At 42.5% G+C, this 20,131-nt stretch overlaps 1 protein-coding gene across 1 annotated transcript; it reads left to right on the top strand.

Moving 5' to 3' along the window:
* The first annotated feature begins 649 nt into the window (after window positions 1-649).
* Window positions 650-18,525, top strand: TMEM128 (transmembrane protein 128). The gene is made up of 5 exons (XM_063135640.1): window positions 650-794; window positions 4,675-4,816; window positions 7,308-7,469; window positions 12,347-12,456; window positions 16,426-18,525. Exons 1-4 carry the CDS (start codon window positions 659-661, stop codon window positions 12,444-12,446), a joined length of 540 nt encoding a protein of 179 aa, XP_062991710.1. The 5' UTR covers window positions 650-658; the 3' UTR covers window positions 12,447-12,456; window positions 16,426-18,525.
* Window positions 18,526-20,131: the final 1,606 nt, after the last annotated feature.

The following is a 20,131-nucleotide window of genomic DNA, read 5'->3' as shown; positions in this document are numbered from 1 at the left end:
ATTTATATAGCACCATCAATGTACATGGTGCTGTACAGAGTAAAACAGTAAATAGCAAGACCCTGCCGCTTAGGCTTACATTCTAATTAAATCATGGTAAAACACTAAGGAGGGGAAGAGAATGCAACAGGCACAGGGTAGGGTAAACAGGCACAGGGTAGGGTAAAACTAACCATGATAGCTCTTAGGTAAGGCTTTAGCCAAGGCAAATTTGAATCAGATCCGTTCATTTGTTGATTTTTAGGTTGTTGTTTTTTTTTAAAAATTGAGGTTTTAAAATTATTTTAAAAACCATCATTTTTAAAGGTAGAGATGAAACTTGATACCATGATAGCCTCTAAGTAGGGCTTTAGCCATGCCAAGCTTAAAGCATATCTGCTCATCCATTGATTTTTTAGAAACTAAATTTGAGGTTTGTGGCGGTAACTCTACTTATGAGAAGTGATTAAAACGTCTTACCAACGGACCATTTGGGGGGGGGGGATGTCTTTAAGGCGCCAATCTCAGCCAGCCCTGCGGAAAGCGGCGTCACTTTCCCGGCAGAGGAGCCGCCTGGGCCAAGAGCATCCCCGGCGGAGAGAGCAGAGGGCCCCAACCGCCTCCGCTTCCTGTTTGGCTCACGTTACTTCCGCCGCTGCCTGGACTTGTGTCGTCCAAGATGGCGGAGGAAGAGGAGGCGGCGGAGGCGTCGCTGCGGCTGCCGCCGCTGCGCCTGAGGCGGCCTTTCACCGGCCAGGACTCGGAGCCTCGCGGGGCGCCAGGGCGGCCGCGGGTGCCCTCTCCGGAGACGCCTGGTAGGTGCCCTCGCCGCGGGTCCCGCCGCCCTCCCTGTGCTGCTCGAGGGCAGCGGCGACGGGCCTGCGGACTCACCCTGCCGCCCCTCGGCAGCCGAGTCAGGATTCCTGGCCGCCGGGACTTCGCCTCTCTCCGCGCGGGCCCCGCCACGCCTACAGCCGAGGAAGGAAAGCTGTAGGCGTGGGGAACGAGGGTTGTTTTTACTCCCAGATCCACGGTAGAGACGTGAAGGCCCGGGAGGAGGAGGAGGAGGAGGAGGAGGGGGAACCCCAAACCCAGGCAATGTCGAAAGGGTCCGTTTTCCTGCAAGGACGAAGTGGTGTAGCGGCTAGAGTGTCGGACTGGGAGTCGGGAGATCCGGGTTCTCGCCCCCACTCAGCCATGGAAACCCACTGGGTGACTGTGGGCCAGTCACAGACTCTCAGCCCAACCCACCTCACAGAGTTGTTGTTTTTGTGAGGATAAAGTGAAAAGAAGGAGGGGGATTATGTACGCCTCCTAGGGCTCCTTGCAGGAAAAAAAGGTGGGTTATAAATGCAACAATAAAAATAACGCCCGGCCACTCCGGGGTCTCTGCCCACCCTTCCGTTTCCGGCGGCAAATTTGTACTTCGGGAAGGGGAGCAAAGGGCTCCTTTCGGTGCTTCTGCGGCCCAAGCGAATCCCGGCCTGTTTTTGGCTCTGGAGGGAAAAGGTTCGTGGTTGTTTCCGTGGCGGGCGCTGGAAGAGGACCTCCGCGCTGCACCGCCCAGCTCCAGCCAGGTGGGAAACTGTGCGGGGAGGTTGCGCCTCCACCTCCACCAGCCATGGCCCAGCGCCAGGCTTCCTCTCCAGAGCCAAAGGGAGAGACGGGGTGGGGTTGGGGGCTTGTTTGCGTGGTGAGTGGTAGAGGTGCACTTTGGAGCACGCAGCCAAGCTAGCACTGACGAGGGTAGTGGAGGTGCACTTGGAAGCGCCATTGCCATTCACTGCCCTCTCATTCAGAGCTGGAGGAAAGCCTGGCACTCATTTGTGCGGTGAGCAGTGGAGAGTGTTCCTGGAGCACTGCTGCCACTCGCTGCGCAAACAACCAGCTGCTTCTGAAGTTTCTCTTCCTTGTGGTTGTGATGTGCTTTGGAACCCTCCAAAGCCCAGTGCTACTGAGGGGGATGTGTCTGCCTCCTCCCCAACTTCAGGCAGGAGAGGAGCGGAGTGTGGGGTTTATCATTTAGTATCTACCGCACAGTACTCCAGAGACTGTACCACCTTGGTTTTAACACAGCAGAATCTGTTGTTGTTGTTAACAATGGTCACTATTTATATAGCACATTTCAAATGTTTAAAGTTTTATCATCATCTCAACAAACTATACATTAGGCCTATAAGGTAGGCTAACATTATTATTGTCCTATTGGTGAGTTCCGTAAGGCTAATAACAAGTTTGTTGCTGAAGTGAGATTTGACTTCTTACCTTAAAGTGTTGCATTTGTACAGCCTAATCCTGAGCATGTGTACTCAGAAGTAAGTCTAATTGGGACTTTCTCCCAAATAAATGTGAATAGGATTCTAGTGTTACCCTTTAGAATATTTATTTGTTCTCATTTGTATCCCAATTCAGATTTTATTTTTGAAAGCCCACATCACTGCTCATAAAATAGCCGTCTCCTGTTTGTTCCTACGACCTGATATTTAGAGGTATGCTACCTTTTCACATGGAGTTTCATTTAATTATCATGGTTCATAGCCATTGATAGACTCTCCTCCTTAGTGTAACATACTTTCTGAAGAGCCATAACCAAGGAAAAAAGCAAGAAAACTCCTTGCTTACTGAAGTGCAATAATAATGATAATGAACCAATTTTAGAAATTGCTATGTATAGTACTGAACACAATGACTATACTATGGTGACTGAATTCTTAAACATGTGGCACATGCAAATATATTATTCCTTCTGTCTGCCCTAAATGCCGCTCAGAACTGCACTGATAGTGTACAAGCTGATCATTCAAATTTATATTTACACTTCAAACAGCAGAACCGTGCCTTAACCACACTTATTTTTGTAGTGTGCTGTTCTAAGAGCGAATGTATTGTTAAGGTTTGCATTTTCTTTCTTTTGTTTTGAAAACTAATATTTCTAACTATAATAACAAATACATCCATGTTTGTCAATTTTGTCATAGAATATAAGATCCTTAGAATTCCACAGGAGAAGTGTAAAATTCATTAATCGTTAAGTACAAGGAATAGGGAAATAATGTAAAATAGAATTAATGCGGTTTACATGATTTGGAATTTTTGAAGTTAAAGCCTTATTCATATAGTCACCCTGCTTTTGGCTGGATGATCATGTGGCTGGTTAGAGTGTTGGACTGAGAGTCAGGAGATCCGGGTTCTAGTCAACACTCAGCCATGGAAGCTCACTGGGTGACTTTGGGCCAGTCACAGACTCTTGGCCTAGCCTACCTCACAGGATTGTTGTTGTGAGGATAAAATGGAGAAGAGGACACCGCCTTGGGTTCTTTGGAGGAAAAAATGTGTGATATAAATGCAATAGGTGCTGGTGATGATGATGATAATAATAAAACACCACTGGCTATGGTATTTAAAGAACTTTGAGAACAGGAAAAAGTTACAATTATTCTGTTAGTCACATCAGTCAATGCCATCATATCAAAAGATTTTACAAAAACCTTCAGAAATTAGGCCTACCAAAATGCATCCACACCAACATCCAGGAAGCATTCATTAGTCAGGAAATTTCTGAATTAGTAAAAGGCAGCATGCCTTGGCAAAGCCCGTCATATTCATCTAGAAAAGCCACCATGAGCATGAAAAGAGAAATAATAATATTCTTGGCCAGTGTGCACCACACTTCTGATGCAAATTGTTTGCCATGAGTAGAATCCTCAGTTTGGCACGCCACTTAAAAACTTAAGTAGCATGTACAATTATGGATTGAGTTCATTCATATGAAATATTCATCATTAGTAAAGAATCATTCTGGTTAGAAAACCAAGTGACCCACTGTGTGAACTGTTTTCTTATGTCTGATATTAATAGGTGCATTGGAGTAAATCAGTCTCTGAAATACTGTTCTTCTGCCATTTGCTTTAGCTTTATGCCCTTAGCTTTATGTAAAATGTTTGCGTTCTCAAACATAACAAGTTCCAATTTCTTTTAGCTAATCAGTTTTTATGTTAAATCAGTTCCCACCATTCAGACAGAACGTTTCTTAGAGGGTTTTTGTGTGTGTGTTGTTTGAAGAAATCTCTCAGTGTGGCCTGTTAGCCACCAACGTGCTTAATATCCACACATCACTGATTGGGTATACATAGTGATTGGAACACTGTCCTTAGCCTTTAATATGACTTTTAAGAATCAGGCAATAAATGAGTCCTAGAATAGACTAAAATAGCTGGGAAAATAGATTTGTACCCTGAAAACATGTGGGGAGTTGTTGATTTACCCTTGCCATATAGTAGTGTTTTGCTTTTTGCTGCATTTCAGGAAATGAGTAAAATTTCTTGTCAAAAATACATTTTGATATGTGTGATAAACTGGTGTTTGGAAGAGGTGGGAAAATGGATGGAATGAATTTCTCAGTCTTCCCTTTTTGCCCTTTCCTTCCTGCAAGCAGATCTCTCTGCCTGGAGAAACCCAGTATCTACTACCACTTCTGTCCCCAAGCTATGCTGACTGTTCCACTGAGTGCACAGCCTGCCATGCACACACACAAATTCAATATGACCAAAAGATGGAAATGCCACTCTCAATAATGCCCGTGGTTAAGATGAGTGGAAAGTTGGAAGGCATGTAGCGCAGAACGAATTAGAAAGCTGAAGTCTTTGTGTTACTTGTATAACTTTATGCTCCATGTAATACAGGGTTTATTTACAGCTGAAGCTACAAGCATAGAGAAGAAAGAGAAACCTCTTCCCAGACTTAACATTCATTCTGCATTCTGGATATTGGCATCAATAGCTACTACGTACTATGTAGAATTTTTTAAAACTATTAATGAGCTTATTCAAAAAGAAAGGTAAGGAGTTTTTCTTTATAAGTACAACATATGTGAACTTCACTTGAACAAAATATGTGTAAACTTTACATTTTATAACAGGTATAATTGTATATCAATATTACTGATAATATTTTAAAATATTCAAAGGCCTTTGTAAGTATAAATATCCAACATCTGGTGATCTGACAATAGAACCTATAGATGCAATCCTCAAACCATTTATACTGAAATAATATTTGAATTGTCAGTCCACAGGGTGACTGGGAGAGTAAAAATGTGAAGACTATTTTTTGTGGTGCAGGGAAGCTATTTGTTCTGGATAGCAGTTGTTAGGTTTGGGAAGGAGAATCTAGTACAGTAAGTTTAGATGCTCTTAGGCTGACAAGCAATTGGAGGGAAGTAAACAAAGCCATACAAAATGGCAAATACAGTATTTTCTTCTTAATAAATTCATTATTTTGTGCTTTGAAACAACAGCTCCCCCTTACATAATCAACATCGTTTAAAGGAGAGGGCAGGGCCATCCCTTCTGGCCCCACCCCTGCCTTTGCAGCCAGACTCTCCGCTGCTCACCCATGGGGGAGGAGCGTTCTAAAAAGGGGAGGCTGCTCTATGGCCATAGGCTCCCCTCATGACTTAGAGCAACCTGGCTTATAGTTTATGTGCAAATGTAGCACTTCTGCACTTAATTCAGTATGATGCAGGGTACATGGGGAAAGTAGAGACTGACAAAAGCACTTAATTCTTGCTCTACAGGAACAACTGTCCTTCCTTGTAACAGTTCCAGAGGTGGGGAAAACAGGAGGTCATGGGTGCCAACTGTAGCACTATCTGAATGGAAAGCTGAGCCATTGTTTGCCCTCGGAAACAAGCACTAGGTGCTACTGTTGGCCACTAGTGCTTGTTTTGCCCCCCCCCCCCCGGCCCACCTGCCTCTTGGGCAAGAGGCGGGGGGATGAGGATGGGAGGTTCCTTAAATGTCCTTAGAATGGACTTCTACACAGCTCACTAGTTACACACTAGTTTTTCAAGCTTCCTGTTGTATAATGTTTGGCAGAAACTATGACTTTTGCTGGGAAGAGATTTACCACCTTTCATTCTCTGGCTTTGTCATTATATGGAGGTCTTCATGTTGCAGAATTATTTATTTATTTATTTAGCGCCATCAATTTTCATGGTGCTGTACAGAACAAAATAAAACAGAATACAAAACACCCTGCCCTATGGCTTACATTCTAAAATCACAGTAACAAACAAACAGGGAGGGGAAAGGCCAACCAGCATGGGGGACAATAAAACAAATAATAAAAAACTAGTATCGTCACACTACGGATTATAAGCTTTTGAGAAAAGAAACGTTTTCAAGTAAGATTTAAAAACTGAGATCGACGTTGTGGTTCGCAGATGCGTTGGAAGAGAATTCCAGGCATAGGGAGCAGCGAGCAAAAACGGGCGAAGATGAGCAAGAGAAGTAGAAACCCTTGGGCGAGGAAGAGACATAGTGTTATGAGAGCGAAGGGTGTGAGCAGGACAGTAAGGTGAAATAAGAGACAAGAGATAGGGAGGAGCCAGACCATGACAAGCTTTAAAAGTCAAAAGGAGAAGCTTGTATTGAATTCTGTAGGAGATAGGGAGCCAGTGAAGGGATTTTAGAAGCAGGGTGACGTGATCAAAACGACGAGCCAGAAAAATAATCTTAGCCGCAGAATGATGAATGGAAACCAATGGGGAAAGATGAGAAGAAGGAAGACCAGTCAACAGGAGATTACAATAGTCCAAGCGGGAAATAACCAAGGCGTGAATGAGAGTCTTGGCGGAAGAGACTGATAAGAATGGGTGAATTCTAGAGATGTTATACAAGAAGAAACAACAAGACTTAGCTACAGCCTCAATATGGGAGGAAAAAGAAAGTGAAGAGTTAAAAATAAAACCAAGACTACATGCTGTACTGCAAGTGCAGCTGGGGCAAACCTTGAAGCCTTATTGTTAGAACTACTTTGCATAATAGAAAAATGGTTTCACAAGAACATAGGTGTGTTGTTGTGTTAAGGAATTTCATAGACGAGTGTTGTTGAGTCGGGCAACTGAAGTACAGATTAAATGCAACTATGTTTATTCATAGAACTAAAACCTTTACAACTGCTGTCCTCTGCCTAAGCATAGGCAGTTCTCCTTCCTTCCCATTTCTTGTTCTTTCTGCTTCCTCTCCTATCATACTACAACTTTCAGCAAGCTCCCAACCCTGTTGATTACACACCTGTGTCTAAGAATGCCACACATGTGAAGCGAGGACCTCTCCTTAATAGGGAACCAGTTAGAACCTGAGCCATCACAAAATCTTGGCTGCAATGGCAGAAGACAGAGAAGGTAGGTGGCTTTCTGTGACTATACAAGAGCAGTCCTAGCTTGGAGGATTGACTTAATTGAGCCAATATAATGAACCTTTGTCAATATGAAAATCATAGCATTTTGGATTTATTTAAAGCACTATTTCTTTTCTCTCTTGCAGTGGGTGGTTTGTGCTTGGCTGTTGTTTATTGGCTGTCAGTTTGTCTGTTGCCTTCTATTGCATAATCTATCTTGAGTGGTATCATGGAATCGAGGACTATGATGCTTGCTACCCCGCACTGATACCTGCCACAACTGCTAGTTTCATTGCTGCAGCTGTTTGGTAAGTTTGTTGCCACTCAGTGAGTTATGCTAGTTTTTGAGATTTACATTGCTTCCAACAACTTAAGTGATTCGATGTTCAGTGGGGTCATTTCTTTAGTAAAGGTTGAGTCTATGTTGTTGCATGCAGCATTACTATCTAAAGTATCGGTTAACTCAATGTGTAGGGTGAGTAGTGAGGGGAGCCTCGTATTTATGAGCTACACGTAGGGTTGTTTTGTTGTTTTGAAAACATGCCAGCTCATCTGTAATGAGATATCAGTCGGAGGGAGAAATGGGCAGCAATTGGGTGTGATAAAGATTTATGCCTGTCCTAACTGTCTTTGTTATGCCACGAGGAAGCAGGTTTGATGGATTTTAAATCACTCAAAAAAAAAAAGAGGGGCAATTTTAAAGCATTGATAAGTCAAATGTTTATTGTTACTTCACATATTTCCTGAATAATTATGCATGCTATCTGGTTTATTTGTAAAACATTTTAATTTACAAGTAACAATGTATTTACATTGTCTACGATGATGCACTTTGAATACATATATTTAAACTTCAGCTGTACAAAATAGCTACCAACCTACAACTTCAGCTCACTGGAGCCCATGGGTTGGATCCAGATTGTGTTAGTCATGATTTAGACCCATTGATTTCAATGGGACAAGTTAGTTATTCTAAGAAGACCCATTGCTTTCAAGGGGACTAAAACACAGCTGAGTTGGGATCCAACTCTGCATGTCTTGGCTCTTGTCTAGAGAAAATGAAAGGCCCAGAACTTTAGGCTGCTAGCTACTGTGCAGAGCAGTTCATTTTTGTAAGATGAAGGGGAAATTCCTAAGTTTCCATCTTAAGGGTTGTGGCTTCACCTCTTTTCCTAACCCCAGTGCTTCCACTGAAGCAAGATCCCTCCACCTGGTTGTGGGCGATTCCCCCCTCCTCACACTGCATCCCTATATGGCTTTACTCCCAAAGTTCAGGAGTCTGGGAGGATCTTTTGGGTGTACACGATTGCAGCGGGGAGGAAGAGAAGACAGAGACTGGTTGCCTAAACTGACATCTGCTCATATAACCAAACAACTCCTTGTTTGTAAAGTAAATACTCATAATTTGTGAACTGCATAAATTGCAGGGCTCAGTTTAGGAGCACAAAAATAAGAGTATACAAAATTACTGATTTATTTATTTATTTATTACATTTTTATACCGCCCAATAGCCGAAGCTCTCTGGGCGGTTCACAAAAATTAAAACCATCATAAAACAACCAACAGGTTAAAAACACAAATACAAAATACAGTATAAAAAGCACAACCAGGATAAAACCACGCAGCAAAATTGATATAAGGTTAAAATACAGAGTTAAAACAGTATAATTTAAATTTAAGTTAAAATTAAGTGTTAAAATACTGAGTGAATAAAAAGGTCTTCAGCTGGCGACGAAAGGAGTACAGTGTAGGCGCCAGGCGGACCTCTCTGGGGAGCTCATTCCACAACCGGGGTGCCACAGCGGAGAAAGCCCTCCTCCTAGTAGCCACCTGCCTCACTTCCTTTGGCGGGCTCACGGAGAAGGGCTCCTGTAGATGATCTTAAGGTCCGGGTAGGTACATATGGGAGGAGGCGTTCCTTCAGATAACCAGGCCCCAAACCGTTTAGGGCTTTAAATGTCAATACCAGCACTTTGAATCGGGCCCGGACCTGGACTGGCAGCCAATGAAGTTGTAAAAGGACTGGCGTAATGTGATCTCGTCGGCCAGTCCCTGTTAGTAAACGGGCTGCCCTATTTTGTACCAGCTGAAGCTTCCAGACCGTTTTCAAAGGCAGCCCCACATATAATGCATTGCAGTAATCCAAACGAGAGGTTATCAGAGCATGGATAACTGTAGCTAGGCTATCACTGTCCAGATAAGGGCGCAGTTGGTATATCAGCCTAAGCTGATAAAAGGTGCTCTTTGCCACTGAGTTCACCTGTGCCTCAAGTGACAGTTCTGGATCGAAGAGCACCCCCCAAACTACGGACCCGATCCTTTAGGGAGAGTGCAACCCCGTCCAGGACTGGGCAAAGATCACCTCGCCGGACAAATGAACCACCCGCTAACAGTACCTCCGTCTTGTCTGGATTGAGTCTCAGTTTGTTAGCCCTCATCCAGTCCATTACCGTGCCCAGGCACTGGTTCAGAACAGTCACTGCCTCACCTGGGTTTGATGAAAAGGAAAGGTAGAGCTGGGTATCATCCGCATATTGATGACACTTCAGTCCACATCTCCGGATAACCTCCCCCAGCGGCTTCATGTATATGTTAAACAGCATAGGGGATAAAATAGAGCCCTGTGGAACCCCATGGCTTAGGAGCCACGGCACAGAGCAATAATCTCCCAGCACCACCTTCTGGAATCGGCCATCCAAGTAGGAGCGGAACCACTGCAACGCAGTATCTCCAACTCCCAGCTCAGACAACCTATCCAGAAGGATACCATGGTCGATGGTATCGAAGGCCGCTGAGAGGTCTAGGAGAACCAACAGGGTTGCACTCCCCCATCTCTCTCCCGACAGAGGTCATCCCACAGGGCGACCAAGGCAGTTTCCGTTCCAAAACCAGGCCTGAAACCCGATTTGAATGGATCTAGATAATCCGTTTCATTCAAGAGTGCCTGGAGTTGTCCTGCAACCACCCGCTCAAGCACCTTGCCCAGGAAAGGGATATTAGCCACCGGCCTGTAGTTGTTAACATCCTCCGGGTCCAGATTAGGCATCTTCAGGAGTGGTCTAATTACCGCCTCTTTTAAAGAGGCCGGCACCACTCCCTCTCTCAAGGAGGCATTTACAACCTCCTGGACCCAGCCGGCGATCCCCTCCTTATTTGATGTAATGAGCCACGAGGGGCAAGGGGCAAGCACACAGCTGGTCGACCGGACTTGGCCAAGCACCTTGTCCACATCCTCGGGCACAGCACATCATTCTCTAGTAGCACAATCTTATACATGTTTCCTCAGAAGAACATCCAGTTGAGTAAGGGGCTTACTCCCAGGTGAGTGGGTATAGGATTACAGCACTAGTGATAAAGGGGATGGAATAGAATTTCCTAGATCCAGGGGATGCATTCCAGTGCCTGTGATGAATTGCCAGCCTTTGGGCCATAATAATAATGACCTATTGTGCTTATATCAAGCCTATAATATTAATGCATTATATGAGTGATTGTGCTATGTTAATAATACTTGAATTCAAAGAGATTTTCCCCTGGCAAATTCAAAGTGAGTTTCTCCAAAGCAGCTTTAACTAAATTCATACAAAATGGTAGGCCAGGAGAACCCTGGTTTGTTTTTGGTTTTGTTTATGAACTGGCATTTTGTTTATGCCAGTTCATTCTGTCCAGTCATTCCCACTTAGCTTCTTCTGTCAGTGTGAGTGGCTTTATTAACCAGGAACTCACAAGGAGTAAGAAGCTTGGTGTTCCATCCAAACTAGGACAACTATTTTGTTGCTCCCCTAACTAACCAGAGAGTTGAAATTGGCTTACAGCTCCTGGCTTGCTTGGGAACATCCAGGAGATGGCATTAGACACAATGCTAAGCCTTTTCCTGCTAATGAGTTCGTGGTTACTGAAGCCACTCCTACAAACAATAGCAGCCAAGTGGGAGTTATTGGCAATGTCCAAAATTCTGTCTTAACATTTTGTCTTTAATAAATGCCTATTCAGTTTTAAGAGATTAAAAAGTCAAAAATATAATTTAAAAGATCTGTTCAAAATAGTTAAAGTGGTTTAACTACCCTGTTGGAAAGAGGTGATGCAGAATGCTATCAGCCATGACCCTAATCACTCAGTTCCTGAAGGTTCCTTCTTAAATTGGGAGTGTTCAAAGGTGCACATCCCCATGTTCCTCTTAAGGAGGCTTCTTTCAAAGTGTGCTGTTCACCCATGTGGAGTCTCCATTTGCTAGGAAGCAGTGACAGCAAATGGTGACAGCAAACCAACCAACACATGCCACATAAAACTCCCCCTCTCCATTTCTGCAAAGAAGGTGGAAAGCCCAATATACAGCAGTTAATTAGGGATGCAAGGAAAATCCCTTCCTGTGCCCTTCAAAGATAGTACTATCCCAGCATACTAGGGTTAAAACTGAGAATGAAGACCACAGAAAAGAGTGTTTTGTACAACCTGGTAGCTGTGTCTGAGCCAGTAACTATCTTTTCCCATTATGTGCGCCATTGTGGCTGGAGAAAATCTTTGTCCTCCCTTCCCAATCAACCCTACTGGCTCTCATGAAGCAGGGGACTACAGTGGAAGACTTCTCAGCGCTGATCTGTTTTTTGGGTTTTTTTGTACTTTGCTTCTATCCTGGACACTGAAAAGGGCCCTTTTTCTCATTTAACCATCTTGAATGTCCTCATTGCTCTGCTCAGCATGGGCACAGACAGGCTTGCCCAAGTTAAAACAGATTCTTAAACCTTGGAGGCTTTCAGAAAAGGAATATTCTGATGGCCTTTCAGTTCTATTATATTATGAAACATGTCTTGTTTTGGGCTGTAAACCAGGATTTGACTTACTCAAACTATCTTTTTTCTCTCTATCTAAATGCGCTCAGTAAATTTTGTAGAATATTGTACTCAGGGGTGGACGACTTGTGGTCTTCCAATAGTTTTGGTCTATACCGCCCATAAGCCCTAATTAGCATAGCAAATGGTGAGGGTTGATGGGAGTTGTAGACCAAAACAGTGGAGGACTACAAGTTGCCCACCTGAGCTGCATCTTTTCAGTGACAATTGGACTAATATTTTAGTTCCTCCCGCTCACCCCCAACAACAGTCCCTTTAAGGGTAAGTATATACTATACTTCTAACTACTGACAATAAATTAAAACTCATGTGTGTATATTTTTCTTGTTTCCAGTTTTAACATTTCCTTATGGCCTATATGGTCTTTCCTCACGCCTCTGGTGCTCTTCATTCAGTTCATGGGTATTGTGATGCTTGTGTCACTCCTGGGCTAAATCTTTTATGGTAAGACACCTATTTGTTTATGTATTTCATTTCTATACGGCCCAATATCCGAAGCTTTCTAGGTGGTTCACAACAATTCTAAAACCATAAAATATAACATGATATGATATAAACGTTAAAAAAATAAAAACCAAAATAAAACCTAGCAGCAATGAAGAGATTTAAAATTCAGTAATAGATTTAAAACAGAAACTGAAAGACTAAAAATGCCTGGGAAAATAAGAAGGTCTTCACCTGGTGCCAGAAAGAGCATGCTTGAGAAGCTCATTACACAACTGGGGTCCACAAGAGAAAAAGGCCCTCTTCTTAGTAGCCACCCACCTCACCTCCTTTGGCAGGGCTCCTAGGGAAGGACCACTGGAGATGGTCTGAGGGCAGGTATGGGAGGAGGCGTTCCTTCAAATAATCTGGCCCCAAACCACTAAGGGCTTTGAATGTTAATACCAGCACTTTGAATCAGGCCCAGAAATGGACTGGCAGCCAGTGCAGCTGGAAAATACTGGCATAATATGATCACATTGTCCAATCCCCGTTACCAATTTCACTGCCTTCTTTTGGACCAGCTGAAGATTCCAAGCTGTTTTCAAAGGCAGCCCCTCATATAACACATTGCAATAATCCAGAACAGAGGTTACTAGAGCATGGATAACTGTAGTTAGGGTATCTTTGTCCAGATAAGGACATCATTTGTATATCAGCCTACTGTGCATAATTCTGTTTTGAATTATATCATCTCTTTGTTTTCAAAAGCATTTGCACTCTTAACATAGATTCAGTAGAGAAGCTGTTGTGGAATGAAAGAAGATTCCACTTAATTCCTGCAGGGCTAGTCTGTCAGCTGCAGTGACATAAAGAGCAACGGAGAGTATTAAGGCAGTAGATTTGGGGCAATTAAGAAATTAGCCTAGTTTTAAGCAAAGCAGTTGAATTAACAAAGGGCCCATTAAGTAGTATACTGCCAAATTCTAACTTTGTATGAATAAAACAAAATTGTCTAAAGAGAAAGGGATTGCTTTGTTATTGCTGATCGGAGATTGGAGATATCACAGGGTTTGTTCTGGGGGAGGCCTGTAGCCAACTCGACCACTGCTTATAGGAGCTGGTCCTGCAACACCAACTGAATCCCCTTCTTGCACCACTTGGGATGCAAGCGGCACTGGAAGGAGGCACTCAACTTGGCTGGTGCTTGTAGGAGCTAGTCCTGCCTGCGCCAGCGGATTCCCTTCCCATCTTGCTCGTGCCCAAATTGGAGTGCAAGCAGGGTGGGAAGGAGGCACCTGATTTGGTTGGTGCTTGCAGGTCAGACCATGGATCCATTTTTATTTATTTATATGTTACATTTATATTGCACCTTTTCCTCCAAGGGGGCCAAGGCAGTATACATGATTCTCCTCCTTTCCATTTTATCTTCACAACAGCCAACTGTCAGGTATGTTAGACTGAGAATCAGTGACTGGCCCAAAGTCACCCGGTGAGCTTCATGTCTGGGAGGGTACTAATGTCTAGGGCCTAATCTACACCAAGCAAGAGATTGCATTATGAAAGTGGTACGAAAGCAGTATATAAAAGGCAGGAGCTGTTGGATCCTGGAATGGATCCTGGTTATGTTTTCCATTGATTTGTTAATTGCTGAGGATCTGGAGGAACAGAAGACTCAGCAGAAACTTAAAGGTCAACTCTACACCTGGACATTGAGTGTCATAATTGAATAATTGTCTAACTGATTGTCTTCAATTAAGGGTTGCAAGGAGTTGCATCATTGTACAGGTTGTCTATAAAAGTAAATGTATTTTCATGTGCAAATAGAAGGCATAACTTCCATGTCCCTCATGTGAGCTGTATTGACCGACCGTTTGTAAGTATTTGTGTCTGTATTGCCATAACTAAATTATATATTTATTTGCCAGTAAAAAGGTTTATTTTAAACTATACAAATTTATGTCTTTGCTGACTTGGCTGAGAACCGCTGTAATCTCTGCTAGTTTCTGTAAGGGCCCAAACAGAAACGTAACACAAAAGGTTATGTGCCAGAAAGCCCAGTCTGTGCAATAACTAAACAGCTTATAAAAGCCATAACTCAACAGGAGCCACACTTTATAGCAGTATTGAGGTGCACTGACAACTGTTGGGGCCCATTGACACATACCGTTTGCCGCTTTCATAGTGCTACGTCCTGCTTGGTGTGGCTCCTGCCTTTTATATACTGCTTTCGTACCACTTTCATAGTGCAATATCCTGCTTAGTGTAGATTAGGCTTAGATCTCCCAAGTCCCAATCCAACACTGTAACCATTAAACCACATTTATCTCAGTCTGTGTTGAGAATGGGCAGACTTCAGGCTTGCAGGATCGACGTTGTTTCTCACTAGAACCTAGAGATCCACCAACTGGAGCCTGGTGCAAAAGACCTAATTTAGGATTAAAGGATAAGCAGAGCTCAGTATCCTTCTGCACAAAAATCTGTCCCTGGTTATTCCAGGTTTTCTTCACTTCTGCAGCACAACTTAGTGTGAAGGATAGTCATTTTGTTGCTGTTTGTTAAACAGTTGGCAATCAGAAGTCCTTATTGATATTCTACAAATCACCCAGAGATGTGTCAGTAGATCCAGAGCTACCTTCTGCCCTCCCTTGGTCTGTGTAACCTTTGCCTGTTTTGGTTCTATGGGGCATAGTTGGAATAAAAAGTTCCAAAGGTTCAAAGTAAACAAAATTTCTTCAGCAGGAATAAATAAAGCTTATACTGAATAAAGCTAAACACATAGATTGGATTGACTAAAAACAATGCAACAATTTGCCCGTTTGGGCAGTATTCAGTACTGTTGCTGCTCTCCTGCTAAATTTCTTGCACAAGTGGAACCCACCACCCATGCAACAGAAAGCTAGCAGTTCAAAAAGCAATCCTGGGGAAAAAGCAGTAACTTCTGCAAGCTCCACTGACCTGCCCCTTTCCAGAAACTAGCATTTATGTTTCTTTCTGATTGTGCTTTTTAACTGCTAGCTCCCCATTACACTAGCAGTGGGTCCCTGCAGCATGTGGACAGGCATGGATAGTGCCCTTGGAGTCCAAAAAGAAAATAAATAATTCTTGCTTGCGAATTTTGTAGTCAACCAGTCCAATGCTCCTCTAATCCACTTCCAAGGAACACTTCAGAGTTGTTTCTCACAGACTTGTAAATTGCAGCTTCAAGGATATAACCCTGCAATAACAATACAAATATGATGAATACCAGAGATACAGACATTGATTCCTTATACCTTTGCAAATCGTCCATGCACACATCAATTCAATTTGCCTTATGCAAGGTGATAAGAGCCCATAATTTGTATTAAGCTTTCCAGCAGAACAAGCTAGCTCTTTTCCTCCTGAGTTAAGGCTCTGCCCCTAAAAAGGAAAACAAACCAGTTCGCATACATGGCAGTGACTCTCCTGGCTTTCTGGCCTGCAGGAGTCCTTTGTTGTCCTGTCTAGCGAGGCCAGTGTTATCCATGGGACCTTTGGCCTGCAAAGCACCTGCTGCCTCATACTGAGCTCTAGCTCTTCCTTAGCAGTGGATCTGCAGTTATGGGGCAATCTTATTAGGTCGTATCTTTGTAAGCTTTGTTTATCAATACTTTATCTTACATTTTAAAACTGTGCCTGATTTTGATATAATGGTTTCTAAATGTATTAAATGTTCTGTACGACTTGATCTTCCTAATGGAAAAGGATTGATACTATAAACGAGTCATTAACTATTTACTAGGAAATCTGTAAGATGTTCCCTGGTAAACTTTTGAATGAAACATTATCAACCTTTTTGGAACATTAATTAAGTGTAAGATAAAGTGGAACACGCTGTTTTCAGTGGTGCAAAATGGTCTTTATATTACAGATTCTTAAGTCATAGTTGCTCTTGAATTATGAAAACCTTTAATTTCCTTTATGACAAGTTAGCTGCATTTATGAATTATTATTTTTCTCAAATTTTAGATGTTGAAGTCTGCAGTGCTAGGAAATTGGATTTACTACAACGTGTGAAAACTCTTATTATTAAGACTTATAACCATCTGAATGTTCTACCATTTTTCCAAGATTTGTAAGTTTTACAATAAGAGTGTGTGTAAACGAACAACTTCATTTAAGTGCATCACTTCTGATCTACTTCTCACTGTGCAGTAGCCTATTTTAGAGAAGTGGTGGACATGCTGATGTACCTACTTGGAAATACTGGGTCCTAGGAATGAAGACTTGCAAGCTGAACTCAAGCAACTTGTGTTTAAAAGCAAGATTAACTTGAATTGTTTAACTTGTTCTGTGTTTAAAAGGCAGTTTTTATAACATAATCAGAAACACTTGGGAAGTTAGTGTAAAGTCATTGAAATGGTACTAGAACGCCATGTTTTTGATACTGTGCAGGCACAGAAAGTCGTAACAATGGACTTTAAGAAGTTAAAAATACAGTATTTATTTCACCCTTTAAAGTGGTTAAGCTTGTGATCGTTGTGTGAGAGCAATGACAATATTAACATTCCAACTAAAATTTTAATAAATATATTGAATCTATAATATATGAAACCATAATATGTGAAACTATGGCAGTTCTATTTTGAGTGCAATATCTGTAAAGAGAGAATAGAGCCTAGTTTTTCCCTTTCCCTTGTGTACATAACGGCACTTAACATGCTAGGCCCCTATAGAGAATAAGAGTCCTGTGTGGGCTTCCCATCTCTCTGTCCACCCCCCCTCACTTCTGCTCAGTTAAGTAACATGAGCTTTAAAGTTCAAGTTCCTCGGCTGAGTGGAGGGAGAGGAGTCATTATTGGGATAGGAAGATGTACCTACATCCCATTCCAGGTAAGAGCCTGGCAACTTGCCTGTGCCTTATGCCAAGGAAGGGGAATCCAGGGAGGCAGGGAGACCTATCGCAGCCGTGGACTCCGAACGCTGCCCTACGGAATCTCTTCAGACATTGCATTTGTGGTAGGGGAATAGCTTGACTCCTGTTTTGTAGTGTTCTTTAATCCTATAATCCAGTTAACCTTTTAATACATTTCTTTTCTGGGGGCCTGTTGGTTAAAGCAACTTGGACAAGCAAACAAAAATCCTAAATAAATTAAGGTTTGTGTGATGTAACTTTGTCATTGAAATGATGTTAATTATTTCAGTGTTAAATTTCATTTTGTAATGTGGCTAAAACTAGGGAAGTTGATTTGTCAGCTACCAGTTCATTCTAGAATGTGTCATTTGAAAAATTGCTGACACTTTTGTAAGCTGTTCCTCTAAACTATAAATGGATTTGAAGTGGCTAGGATAACTGCACTAACTTTTCTCATACTGTGTCTTAAGCATGAACTTCAGAGCGCATTATTAGTGTCCAATAAAGAGCCATATCCAGGTTTAGAGGGGAACTGAAAAATACTGTTTAGCGCATGTTTTGTCCTCATGAAATTAGTAGCTGCATTGGCCAGTCTGTTAAAGCAATTTGACCGACCAAATATTAGTGAAGAATTCTTAGAGCAGCGTGTGGAAATCATTACTTAAAGTAGTACAATGGTTTTGTAATTCTTTTCAAATGCAAATACTAATCTTGAAGTTGGATTTGAAACTCAGCTAAAACAAAAATTGGGTATAAATTAGTTTATTCCCTAATCCTAAACAGAGTGCATGGAAAAATTGTACTGATTTCAGTGGGGACTTTCAAGTTAACTTGTTTCAGACATTGGTATCTGTTTTCCTGAAGTTGCACCGCATCCAGTCGATTAAAATCTTACGATGATAGTTGTTGAAGGTAAATGAGTGGCTCAAGTACAATTTACCGTTCAGTATAATAGTTCATAATGGTACTTAGGTTCAAGATAACGGGCATCAGAAAGACTGGATACTCATTAAGCTAAATGTAAAACACACTCATAACCTTTTCAGTACACAAACCATAAATTGTAGTACCACCCCATAGTCTGAAATGTTTAATGAAAAGGTGTAATGGTCCCTGACATAATAACCTGTTGCTTGTTCACACAATTTATTTGTTCTGAGAAGGAAAAATGACTGAATATTTTTAACAATAAGCAGTACATCAAGTTGGAACAATACTGAGTTTATTACTTCTTTAATTATGTAGCCTTGTAGTGCTGGTTCCGTGTTGATCTGAATCTCAAGATTGTCTATAGCTATCATAAGTAATGATAGACCTTTTTAATTATATTTATTTACAAATATTTCTATACTGCCTGTGAAGTACAAAATATCCAGGTGGTTTACAGTGATAAAACTCCAATACAATATGTCTTAAAAATAACTATACAGTACAAGACATGGCCATCAATAAAAAATTCTAAGGACAGTTGTTATAGCTTAGTCACTGGGGTGAATAAAATTTCAACATGTATCTAAACCAGGAGTATGCAACCTTTTGGAGCCATTTGGCAATTTGAGAAACTGTCCTGGGCACAAGCAGAAAATGGCTGCCATGGGAGACATGCCAAAGGACAAGTTACCTGCCCCAAAATTTGTGTATAAGGCAGAGGTGGGTCTAAGCCCCAACACACACAACTCCTTTGAAACCATTTTTCACAGAGATCTCAGCTGTCAGTAAGAAAATGTTTTAATTGGAGGGAAAGGTGGGAGGGCTAGGTGGGTGCTAAGAAATGGGTGCATTGGTGCCCATGGGCTCTGTGTTGCCTACCTGTGACCTAAACTGTTATAGAGTTGGTGCATGTTTTATTATCTTGTGTTAGCAAATACCTTAAATACTGTGTGAAGCATTACTTTTCCCCCTTCTCTCATCATTGGATGACCCTGAGTTATTTATTTATTACATTTATATCCAACCCTTTTTCCTTCAAAGATCCCAAGGGGTGTACATAACCCTCCTCCTCTCTATTTTATCCTCACAACAGCAACCCTGTGAGGTAGGTTGGGCTGAGAGTCTGTGACTGGCCCAGAGTTACCCAGTGGGCTTCCATGGCTGAGTGGGGACTAGAACCCGGATCTCCCGACCCCAGACCAACACTCTAACCACTATGCCACACTGGTTCCAAGGATTCTTGCACTGAGCAGAGGGTTGGACTTGATGGCTTTATAGACCCCTTCCAATTCTACTATTCTATGATTAGGAGTTTTAAGTATTAGGAGAGAGGATGAAGACCTCTCAAACCTATTTTATCCAAATAAAAGAAACTTATAAGGTTCTATCATATAATATACACTCACCCCACGCTAAGCCTATCTGAGGGAGAGATTAGAGATTCGGCCTCGGTAGCGTCAGTGAGAGACCCACCACAAGTGCTGGACATGGAGGAGCCTATCCCTCTAACACAGCCGTCTCCCAGACCAGTTGTTGCAGAAAGGTCAAGGCAGGAGTGGGATAGAACTTCCCAATACTCCGAATTCCAACCCAGGCATGAATACTATGACTGGGATTATTATCGCCCGCACAGGTATTTCCCACAAGATCAGGACTACCAGTATGCACCAGAGGCTTGCTATGCCCAGCCTCCTCCTATGTCGAGGGTCCTTCATATTCCGTTGGCCCCTCCGCCGCATCATCCTTCGCCAGCGTCAGCTCATCGACGCAATAGCGGCTCCGTACCGATAGCGGCTGCTACGGTACCGGCCCATCAGGAACAATTGGAACTTGAGCAACAGCAACTTCAGATAGTTACTGTATCTTCCCCCGAGGATGATTATCCGTCCG

The sequence above is a fragment of the Elgaria multicarinata genome, chromosome 10 (assembly GCF_023053635.1).
Source record: "Elgaria multicarinata webbii isolate HBS135686 ecotype San Diego chromosome 10, rElgMul1.1.pri, whole genome shotgun sequence".
NCBI lineage: Eukaryota > Metazoa > Chordata > Lepidosauria > Squamata > Anguidae > Elgaria > Elgaria multicarinata.
The sequence above is the reverse complement of the archived record's forward strand: the minus strand, read 5'-3'. Positions and strand labels throughout refer to the sequence as shown.